Below are 12,406 nucleotides of genomic sequence, written 5' to 3'. Positions count from 1 at the left end.
CCTACCCTGTTCACCGGGTGGTGCTTTGATGTGGATGTGCGTGTAGTCTATGGCACCCAGTACCTCCGGGTGTTCTGCTATATGGTGGAAGAAACGCATATTGCTGGTCCTCTCCTCACGGGTGTTGGGGAAGTAAATTTGCTTACCGTCATGTGGTAATATGGCATCCAGGAACTGGTGGAGTACCCTGGATGCAGATGCCTGTGAGACCCCATCATGTCCCCAGTAGGTCTTTGAAAAGTACCTGTAGCTAGAATTCTTAAGGATACATATACCTTGGTATCCACTGGGATGGGTTCCCCTCTGTTGGTTCTAGCTCTGGGTTGAGGCCGTCACAGCTTGGTGAGTTGCTGAAGTATGTCTGTCCACCCTGTAGTGCTCTACTATCTCCAGATCATGTAGCCCCTGGTAGGTTACCCTGGGTCTAAACACTCTTCTCCTCCTCCTTGGTCTGTGGATGCTGTCAGCATTATCCTCCTCTCTGCCCTCAACCTCTACCACATACTGATGGATCAAAGCAATGGCAGTCCCTAACATTTTTCCAGTTAAAATCCCATGCATGTATATACCAGTGGTGCAGAGTTTGTGGGAAAAATCAGACTGTAAGTTGTTTCCATACTTTATATTGTTGTGCTGCAGATGCTGTCTGTATGATTGGCTGACTATGATACATTCCAGTTGCCACCTATATTACTCATGGCTTTGCTTTGGCCACTGTGATTGTTAGAGGCATTAGTGGTAATTTGTGCATGATTGCCTTTATTCTGCTGTTGCCCTTTTTTAATTATTTTTTATTTACATCTCCTCCCACTTTCAGCTATGCAGCCACCTGCCACCTGTATTATTGTGTACTTTACCTGGCCCATTGTAAGTTGCAAGAGTCCCATATTAGTGATTTCTACTTCATTTATCCTTTATTGTGCTGTTGCCCTTTATTTTTTTTTATATCTCCTCCCATTTTCAGTTATGCAGCCACCTGCCAGCTGTATTATTGACTGCTTTCAATGGCCCACTGTGTGTTGCAGGATCCCATATTGCTGTTTGTACTGCATTTCCCTTGTTCTGCTATTTCCGTTTTTTTTTCCTATATCCTTTCTGTTTAAGCCCCGGTGCTCTGCCCAGACCTGTTTAACTAGTGTAAACAGCAAGAAATGGCCCTCCCATGCTCCTCAGTTCATGGAATAAGTGTATACAGCCTCAGACACACCCCTTCTCTTAGCTGCGCTTAGCTAAGCACATACCCAGCCAACAGAGCTCCAATGTGCTTACAGCAAGCATGACACACCTCCTTTTCATGTTAGTGGCTCCTCCTCTCTACACATGGGTGTTAGAGCACCTACACGGTTAGGTGCAGTGTGACCCTTAGAAGACTTTTGTGATTCAGTATAAGTCACCTCATTAACATACCCCACTGCCTTACTCCATAGTTACTGCACTACACAAGAGCCTTACCCTTAGCAACCAGTGTTCCCTGCCCTGTTTTGATTCTGTTGCCATTAACTATAATGGCAAAATGCAGCTTTCCCCTAAATGGACTTTTATATAATTTTTTTTATTTTTCTCACCATTCCGTTTGCGTGGCGCTTCCCTATGCTTAAACAACCGAGATCGGCCAAAAAATAATAAACTTTTATTTTTTAAAAATGTATAACAGTTTAACATGCCAATGGCCATATATTTGGCCATTGTCATGCCTACAGGTTAGGGTCCTTACTTTTATTGGAGCTGTCATGCTCCATTTTCATTTCTGCAGAAATGTATTCAGCTAGTAGCCGGATACATTTCTGCAACTCACACTGTTCCTGCATGGCTACCTACCTGCTTCCTGGATCACTATTTTACCTTATTTGCATGGTTTTCATCAGCAAATTAGGTAATTAGCATCCTGCACAGGTTTTCGTGCAGGAACAGTGACAGCTCGCTCCTGCATGTCAGTACGGCGTGTTTCTGGATAGCTCGGCTGCCATATTCTGTGCAGGAGCAGCTACAATGCTCCTGCACAGACAGTTTAGATTTGTGAATCTGGTGTTCTGACTTTAGTAATGATGTTGTTCATCAGGGGATCCCATCTGAACTACTGAAATTATACATTTTCTTGAATTTAGGAGAACTGTTCACTTCTTCCCACTTAGCAGTAAACTAACAAGAAACAAAAACACAAAGCTATGATTAGCAAGATAAACACTTCTAGTTCTCTGCAAGAATCTGTATAACAGGACTCAATGGAGAGATTACAGTAGCCTGATAATTCAGTTAGTCAGTGATAAAAGAGAACATGGCAGTGTTCCCATTTGTTTGATGGCTGTGCATCTTATAAATTATTACATTTATGTTCAAGTTATAAATACAGGCAACAACTTTGCACTGTATTCATGTGTTGAAACTAAATATTCCATGGACTTTTTTTCTGATGCTATTACTACTGTATTTATTTGCTGACTGTAAATGCTCCATAGACTTGTGTTATTCTGTTAATGTTTCTGTTGTATTGTAAACAACTGTTCATGTGGAGCTTTTCTCACTGGGCCTCCACTGAAAAAGGGCTCATCTCGGCCCAGTGGACTTTCCCAATAAACAAATACAAATAAAGAAAGAAAGAAACATGGCACAGGACTGTGTCTCTTGTACTTCAGTTCCAGTAAAAAGAAGAGTTCACTCTCAGAGCAAAATTTATGACAGGTTTTGTTAGCATTCATAAGACAGTTAGGATATAAAACTGCATCATGCAGTGAGAGTAAAAGTTCTGCAATCTGATCTCTGCTAAAAAGACAGAATTGGGAGAAGCAATGGAGACATTATGTGATACTTACTTTCAGCAGAGACACTTGTTACACCTAGGAGAAAAAAATGTTTTTTTAATAACAGGCCCGACATCTATTTAAAAAAAAGTCTAGTTTCTATAATTTGTAGACAATTTTAGAACACGATTATGCATAATAATGAAAGATCCATGGACATATATTTGTATAATGTACAAGCCACATCATGCAATAGAAGTCATACTTCTTTAAATGCAGACATATGTGAAAAGGTTTGCAGTCCCTTGAGTCGAGTTCTTGAAGTTTTCACTCTGATTTCCAATGAGTGCATCCTTGACCTTTGACAAAATTAAGTTGAACCCTCACAATATATACTTAGAGCCATAAGATATGTAAATCACAAACTGTTCAGCAAAAACAAATCCTTACAGTGGTATCATTCATTATTTTTTAATGCTTTTTAAACAACTTATAATAGCTTGGTGTCCGCTCAAGATTATATTAATACTATCAATAACAATAGAGCTTTTCGAACATTGGAGAAGGCATGAGATGACTGTGAAGGTTGTAAACATTCATACATAATGGATAGTTACAGTATTACAGTATTAACGCCTGTTTTCTCTCTGTCTTGTACTCTGAGCCAGTACATGTCCTTATACCTGGGCAATTCATATACTCTCTTGTGGTTGGGTGTTTGGTCTGCTATGTATGGTTGAACAGCCTCTTCATCCACTATGAGTTAATGGCAATCAATGTGCATCTAAAAGGTACTTTTGGCTTATTGTGTGTATTTAAATAACAAAAATATGTTGCATTCGGTGTGAGTGAAATTTATTTTGTATGATCTTCCAAATATTAAGTAAATTAGCCGGGAAGGATTCTAGGACCAGCCCACTTCCTCATTTAACAAATAAAAACATAAAATAAAATAAAATAAAATACAATTATTATTAATCCCACAAAATCAATAATGGAATTCCTTCCTGAAATCCTTAGGGGTTCAAATTTTCTGACAGTCTGCTTTTTAAGTGATACATAACTGAAATAACGTCATATGAATATATGATTATAATGACATAATGTCCTAACATAATAGGTAAAATTGCATAAAAGGTACCTTTGGGAATTTAACAAAGTTGCAAATGATTGCATGCTGTATTGTAATAAATCCAAAGAATTAAAAACAAGAGACGGTTTACCTTATGATGCAATTTTAATTTTCTGAACCTCAAGTACACTTTCCCTTTTGAATGTCAGATTTTGTCATCCATTATTAAGAGGACAGGGAATTCCATACACAATACAAAACCCTGTGAAATTAATTACAATGGTGATAACACAGTGGCTTCCTCTGCAAAGATTTTTGACTGTGAATACTTTCCATTAAAAACTGGTAGAATTTATTGTTTTATATAGCACATTCTTCTCATGTGTATGCTTCAGGATGGGAGCTTTTCCATTCATCCCAAAAGGACATACGATTATCAGTTGTAATGCGGGACTGCAACACTTTTCAGTACCTCAGGATGGCATATCAGCATTTCTAAGATTAGTGAGAAGTGCAGAATCATAGAGAAGTGGTGAGCTGAGGTACATTCCTGCACTTGTGGCCTTTGTGGGTATTTTTGTGATAAATTGTTTATTTCTGTATAAGACACCTGATTTTTTGTTACCCTTTTTTATGGTAAGGGCGATGTGAATATCAAATTTCAAGTTACAGTCAATTTCTACCCCTAATAGTTTGGTATGACTGACAGGGGAGATGGTAGTCTTATTTTTGGATATGATATTAAATGGGAGTGAAGGTGATGTGTTTCTTGTAGGTTGGAAGAGCAGTAGTTTAGTTTTGTTAGAGTTTATTTGATTACCTGAATTAGTAAGCCATGCTTCAACAGAAAGAAATAAGGCTTGTGTTTGTGAATGGAGTATTGCCTATGAAAGATTTGTTTATACAGTGCTACAATGTGCAGCACACTGAGTTTAAACTCTTACCTACTTAGCTCACTTATCTCAATTTCTCATGACTTGTGCATTAACTACTGATGCCAGAGAACTAGTTTGACAACAGTTATAAGAAAGCACAGACTTGAACAGATAACATGACCAGTCAGTCTGAATGCATATGTCCTTTTTTAAAGTGGAATACAACACTCTGGGGATCAAAATCCTCTACCTGTGAAAGTGTTACAAACCAAGTAGAATTAAACCTTACATGTCTTGAGGAAGCCATGTCTGTATGTCACCAATTGCTTTTTTAGACAAACTAAATAAAATCAAAACGAAAACTACTACTGTTACTAAATGAGGCAAAAGAAATGGAAACCAATAGTTTTTAAGTGAGCGCTTTCAAGTTTAATAACCTAACTTCATCAGACAAATACAGAAAGAACTTAACCACTTAAATAGTCCTTGTAAAACACATGATCTCATTAACTCACATGACTTAAAAACTATTTTCAACTAAACAATATAAATATTAAAAATGGAACTATGAAATGACTACAAATCTAAAAAACAAAAACAATTCACTTGACAATCAAAATAATGCTTAAAAAACATAATTTTAACGCATTAAGCTTTAACTTCGATACACTGGAAATTGAGCATAAATCAATTGCTTTTGTACACACTGACTCAACATACACCTCAATAGATCACTCTTATACATTAACCACCAAAGCTATGGAACAAGTTATCCATTAGTTATCAGAAAGCACACCTTTCATAAAATTTCAACAGCGTGTGAATGAATATGGTCTTACTTAAATGGGAACACAACACTCAGAGGATCAAAATCATCCACAGTAACATTGTAACAACAAAATAGAACTGCACACATCAGATATTTTGAGTAAACCATTTCTGCCTGTTGCCCATTGCTTTTTTACACCCCAATAAAAAGCACTGCTCACCAGAATGCCTACCTAATTCACATTCTTTGAGTAATGCACCAAGCACCAACACCTCAGAATGAGTTATACAGCTGTTGTGAGAAAGCACACATTTGAAGGGAGTGTGAGAACTTCATGGAAGACTAATAGACATATTGTGAAGCAGACACCAGTAATGAGAGATCACAAACCACAACATACCTTATTTTCAATCTGAGCATCACATCAGGAGTGCAGTGAACTGTGGAAGCTGTTGTTAGTTGTATTAGCAATTGTCTGTCTACTCTGCTATCAGAATTGTTTTCTGTCTCACATCACGACTGAAATCAGTCAAGTGATGGTCAGCATATCAATGAGGTGGAAGTGAAATTCTAATCAGTTTTTGCCATGGAATGTGAAGTGTTACTTACCATGACCTAAATATTAGTACCAATGCTGCTTGATGCAAAGCATAGTACAACGGTATATACTGAAAGAGTAATATGTTGTGCTGCTCATACTCTTACGTCAATGTATGTGTCAAGTAATACTTGTGTAACTTCAGATGAATTGTCATGGTAGGGAATGATATACATGTGTATAGCAGTGATGCAATGTACACATTACTGAAATGGCAACCATGATGGAGAAAGTGATATGCTCCACATCCATGCGGCATCAGGTGAAGTCACGAGGAACTTGTATTGTCACATGTCTGACAAGTCAAAGATTTACTTATTTATTTATTTATTTACATTTGATTACCAGATAGTGTCCAACTGGGCAAGCAGCACATTTTCAGTGGAGAACTGGGGAGAAAAGCTCCCAAGCAAAAGATACAAAAGTTAAGATAAAAAATATACACTTTGTACAAGTAATTAAAAGTTACAAATATTGATAAAATAAATATGGCACAGATACGACAAGATAAGAAGAAGTAAAAAAAATACATATTACTGTATTAGAGTTAAAATTTACATGAAGATGGGACTTTTGTTAGATGAAGGTAGTGATGAAGGAAGTGGTGAAAGATGAAGGAAGTGTTCAACATGTTAATTACAAAGGTGGGAGAGTGGCCTAATGGTTAAGGTGTTTTCCTTACAAACACAAGGTGCAGGGTTTGAGTCTCACAAGGGATAATTGGCTAGGCTTAAAATGGCTTGCAAGGGCAGTTAGCTTAGTACTAATCTATGAACCTATGAACCTATGATGATATAAAGATTGAACAGGGTGTTGGTGGGTGACAGGGACACATCTGAGTAACTCATGCATCCCTGAGTGATATCCCCCATATCCTTGCAGGATCCCTTGCTGCCAGTAAATCTTAGGTGTATGTGTTCATCAGTGACAAGCAGCTGTTATGTATATAAAATCTGCAGACTAATATCAAGTCATAAATACAAATGATGTCAGTATTGCAGTCATTCATAGTCTGCAAATATGGGTGCAAATATGGGTTGAAGTTCACCTGTTCAATGGCAGCCAGTTTCAGAATCACGTGAAAAAGATGAGACAACCCACCGTTGGTGACATACTGCAATGCACTGAGTGCAGTACAATGGACTGCTCATATCATGTGCACTTTTAGTCAGTAAAACATATTCAACTGACAGAGACAATCGATATTATTTTCATTCAGTTCAAATTGCTGACTAAAGGCAATGCAGCCGAGTTCAGGTCAGTTGTGCAATCAATGGCAAAGCCTTACTGCATGCTTAGGGATTTTCTCAATGTTTCACACAGGATGAGAACTAGCATAGACTTTGTTTTTCACTGACAAGGATCATAGAAATGCTGAGTGCAGAAATACAGATTTCTGTTTATAATCCATTTATAGCCATCTGTTTGGTGTGTGCATTTATTTTTGACCAGATTTTAATGGAGAAATAGCTTGATACAACAGAGATGAAAATGGGGAGCAAGCAGAAGACAGGACACCAGGTGAGCAATTCTGGAAAGAGTAGGATTTTGGTAGGATAGGACTATATCTACTGAATTCTTCATAAGCAAATTGTATATATGTAGAAAGAATTTTGGCATTTTGTATCATTACATCATAAATGATGTGTGACACGAAACTTATGATGTTGACTGACCAGACTGACCAAATCAGATCATAATACACACACATACACATAGGAGAGGTACCATTGGATGTGGTGATTATGTCACTCGACTAGCGCTAGCAGGACTGGTGAAGAAGATCATGGATAGGAGACTTGGTGTTTGAATCAGTCACATGGAAATAATCTTGCATCACATTGCCACATTGCTCTCCTGTCCAGCACTGAATGTGGTAAGAGTGAATTTCCATTTAAGTTCTCACCAGAAAATGATGTGCCTCTGAACATCCCCTTCTGTTCCCTATCATGGTTTTCCCCTTCCTCTTCAGTCCATCACCTGTCCTTTCTGTCATATCTCTCTTGTATGTCTGCTCTGCTACCTAGCCCACTCTAGATACCTATCTCTGATAAGCCTAAACACCTTCCCCAATTTTCCTGCTTGCCAGAAATGTAAAAAAGAGCAGCTGTATCACAAAACATAACATCCGTACATAACTCTCCAGTTTATGTGTGTGCATGTGTGTGCATGTGTGTGCGTGTGTGTGTGTGTGTGTGTGCATGTGTGTGTGCATGTGTGTGCGTGTGTGTGTGTGTGTGTGTGCATGTGTGCGTGTGTGCATGTGTGTGTGCATGTGTGTACGTGTGTGTGTGTGTGCGTGTGTGCATGTGTGTGTGCGTGTGCGTGTGTGTGTGTGCATGTGTGTGCGTGTGTGTGCATGCGTGTGTGTGCATGTGTGTGCGTGCATGTGTGTGTGCATGTGTGTGTGTGTGTGTGCGTGTGCGTGTGTGTGTGCGTGTGTGCGTGTGTGTGCGTGCATGTGTGCATGTGTGTGTGTGCGGGTGTGCACGCGCGCACGTTTGTGTGTGCGTGTGTGTGTGTTCGTGTGTGTGTGTGTGTGTGCATGTGCATGTGTGTGCATGCGTGTGTGTGTGTGTGTGTGTGTGTGTGTGTGCGTGTATGTGCATGCGTGTGTGTGTGTGTGTGTGTGTATGCCTGTGTGTGTGCGTGTGTGTGCATGTGTGTGTGTGTGCGTGTGTGCACGTGTGTGTTTTATACAACTAATTTGGTAGAATTGATCACATAACATTATTAAGTTATTGTTGTGTATCGATTACATCATACTTATCCAAATATGAGTAAATTAGATGAATGTAAACAATTACTAGCTTGTGAAGAAGTGGTTAGATGTGGTGCTGTCTCACGTTCATCCTAGTCATTCCTGAATTAAATTACTTACCTAGTGTCCTACTCTCAGCTTGTTCTCCATTCTTCATCTCTATCATCCCATTTCACATTTTAATCTGGTCAAAAAATGATGAACACACCACATGCATGGCTATAAATGGGTTATAAACAGTCATATTTATTTCTGTATCCATCTGTTGCACAACACTTCTCATCCTATGGTAAAAACTGAGAAAATTCCTGTGCATGCTCTAAGACTTAGCCATCGATCATGCAAATGGGTTTGGCGTCATTGGACATCAGTGAGTGAGTCAGACAGAATGACAATAATGTGAGTTTCCTCTGTTATTTGATAATGCTTCCATGGCTCATAGTATAAATGATGTAAGTCCATTCCACTTCACTCAGTGCATTGTTGTACATCACTAGAGGTGGGACTGTCTCACATTTGACTTCTCATTCTGAAACTCTCTACCATTGAACAGGCAAACTTAAAACAATGACTGTGATAATGACATAATTTGCATTTGTGCCTTGATATCAGTCTTAAAATGCTATACGCAACTGCTATTTCTCACTGCTGAACATAAACACACAAACCTACTGGCATCAATGGATACTGCATTGATATGCAGGATAACAATTAATAATGTGTGGGTGGCACTCTGCTGTGTTAAATATGTCCTTATCATGCACCGCCATCCTGCTGAATCCCTATGTCATCACCTTTGTGATTTTCATTCTGGAAACTTCTTTAACCTGTGACTGGTCATGCACATGACAGCACAAGTTTCTCTGTATCCTCCACTGCTGCAGGACTGATGTGGAGCACATCACTTACTCTGTCATGTATTATATTCCAGTAATGTATACTTTGCATCATTCTTACAAACAGATATAATTCCCTAACACAGCTTTTCATTTAATGTAGCATGTTTATCACATCACACACATGGATATAACATTTTCAAAAGCAGAACAAATTATTTTTTCAATGTTTATCAGCAGCATCAGTATTCACGTTTAGATAATGGTTAATGATACCATGTCTTATGAAAAAAATTGATATAAATTTATCTTTGGACACAAAGCTCTGCTAACAGTTGCATAAATGAGCTTATCTCAATCCATGCAGAAAGCAATACTAATATAAGCAAACTTAAGACAATTATTCAAACTTTAACAGCTTTCACGCTTCAGTGTAGTCCTGATGAGATGTTAAAATTATCAGTCAAGTATGTGCAGGGTTATGACTCATTAAGTACTTCTATCTGTATAACGTTTCTCATATAGTCCTTTCAAATGAATGCTGTTTGACAACTGTCACATAACCTGTTCCTGTTCTGTGGCTTAGTGAACAGAAGTGATGTGAGAAATTTTACTTAGCTGTGACACTTTTATGGGTATAGGATTTTGACAACCTCACTCTTGTATTCCCTTTTAACTATGGCCATATTATTACATGCAGACTTACACACACACACACACACACACACACACACACACACACACACACACACTGGTGAATGAACAAATGTGTGCTGTCCAACTGCTGTATGACATCTTCTATGACATCAGTAGCTATTACACAAATCAATTGAATGTGAATAAGGCAGATAGCAGTTCAAATCTCTTCGGGTGTATGTGGTATCAGTGTGTTAAAAAACAATTGGTGACATACAATAATCAAACGACATATGTGATATCAGAAATTCAACTTTTTTGGTGACATTTTTAAAAGGACATTTGATGCTCTGAGTGTTGTACTCCCCTTTTGACCATGGCCATATTTATTCACACGCTGGTGGTGGTAATCCTTCAAATAAGTGTTGTCTCTCAAACACTGTATACATACCTCTCAACTGTCTAGATTTTTGTAGAATATCCAGATTTTTGCCTTATATTTTTTGCCTGTTCCTCATAAAATTTAGTTTTTTTTGGCAAATCACTGGCTAATTATTGAGGAGGAAATTCAGAAAATAATAACAGACGTTTGCGTTTCAGACATCATACCCATCAGAAAATTCATGTTAATGCAAAACCTTTTATTAGATTAACTTTCTAAGTTTGTAAGAGCAATATTTAAAATGTGTCCCTATTTTTATGCCTTTGTCCCCCCCCCATTATTTATGGCTTTGCCCAAATTCCTTGTTCTAAGAAGTTGAGAGGTGACTTATTCCCTGGTGTCTTTAAGTAGTGCAGGACTCAAGAAAATGTGAGTTAGTCAGGCTGGACTTTGAATCCAGTGATGTGTATGTTATATTAGTGTGTAAAAAGTAATTGAGGACATGGTATAATGTCTGAGTGAAAAAATGTGATGTGGGCAATTCTACTTGATTGTGACTCTTAAACATGTATAGGGATTTGACCCGCACAAATGTTGTACTCACTTTTAACCATATCCGTATTCACTCACGCTCATGAGTGATGTTAACACTGCATATGTGCACAACCTGACCAAGGCTTTATGACTTACTCTGTTGCATCTACAGCTAATGCAAAACTCAAAACAATGTAAATTAGGCAGGCAGGAGATTAAATCCAGTGATGTGTATGCTGTATCAGTATGTAAAAAGCAGCTTGTGACATGTAGTAATGACTTAGTGACAGATGCAATAAGACAAAGTCTTCTTGGTAGTGACATTTTTACAGGTAGAATGTTTTTGGATTCCCCCAAGTGTTGCACTCCCTTTTAACCAATGCCATATCCATTCACATATACTGGTGAAGGTAACCACTCAAACGCATGCTGTCTGAAAACTGCCGCATGCTGTCTGAAAACTGCCGCATGCTGTCTGAAAACTGCCGCATGCTGTCTGAAAACTGTCGCATGCTGTCTGAAAACTGCTGCATGATTTCTGAAAACTGCCGCATGCTGTCTGAAAACTGCCGCATGCTGTCTAAACTGCTGCATGATTTCTGCTGTTGTGTCAGTAGCTAGTGCATAAGTCAAGAGAATGTGAGTTAGTTAGGGAGGAGTTTGAATCCAGTGAAGTATACATTGTATCTGTATGCAAAAGGCAATTGGTAACATGGTGTAATGTCTTACTGAACATATATGATGGGAAAAATTTCATTTGGTTGTGACAATTTTACAGAGGAATAGTTTTGATCCCCCACATGCTGCACTCCCTTTTAACCACTGACTATGCATTGCACACATGACTGATTTATTTATTTGACATTTGTTAACCAGGTTAGTCGGTCTGGGCAAGAAACCCTTTTTCAGCAGAGACCTGAGGAGAAAAGCTCCAATGCATATAAAAAAGCAAACGAAACATATACAGATATAGAGTGCAACAATTAGTAACAATAAAGAACACATAAGAAATATCAGTAGTAAACAGACTTCTTAACAAAACCTTAAATAGTTACATCACAACAGGATTGAAATATGAAATGATTTAACATTTGACAATAAGAATTTTTTACATATTTAGGTAAATTATCTGTTGGAAGAAAGAAAAGATATTGGGGCATAGTTACTGTAACATACAGATAAAGGGGGGAAGAGAAAGTGGAGGA

The 12,406-nt window shown here is 38.2% G+C and overlaps 1 protein-coding gene across 1 annotated transcript in view; it reads right to left on the bottom strand.

Annotated features, from left to right (window-relative positions):
* LOC122815327 overlaps positions 1 to 11,776 on the bottom strand; it is a 741,432-nt gene extending 729,656 nt beyond the window's left edge. Inside the window, exons 1-2 of the mRNA XM_044087743.1 lie at positions 11,626 to 11,776; positions 2,811 to 2,834 (exon numbers count right to left, since the gene is read on the bottom strand). Coding sequence (XP_043943678.1) covers positions 2,811 to 2,834; positions 11,626 to 11,776 — 175 coding nt within the window. The remainder of the gene's footprint in view (positions 1 to 2,810; positions 2,835 to 11,625) is intronic.
* Positions 11,777 to 12,406: the final 630 nt, after the last annotated feature.

Source organism: Protopterus annectens, chromosome 1.part1 (assembly GCF_019279795.1).
Source record: "Protopterus annectens isolate FY-2018-M chromosome 1.part1, PAN1.0, whole genome shotgun sequence".
In the NCBI taxonomy this organism is placed as follows: Eukaryota; Metazoa; Chordata; order Ceratodontiformes; family Protopteridae; genus Protopterus; species Protopterus annectens.
This window is presented reverse-complemented; position numbering and strand designations above follow the sequence as displayed.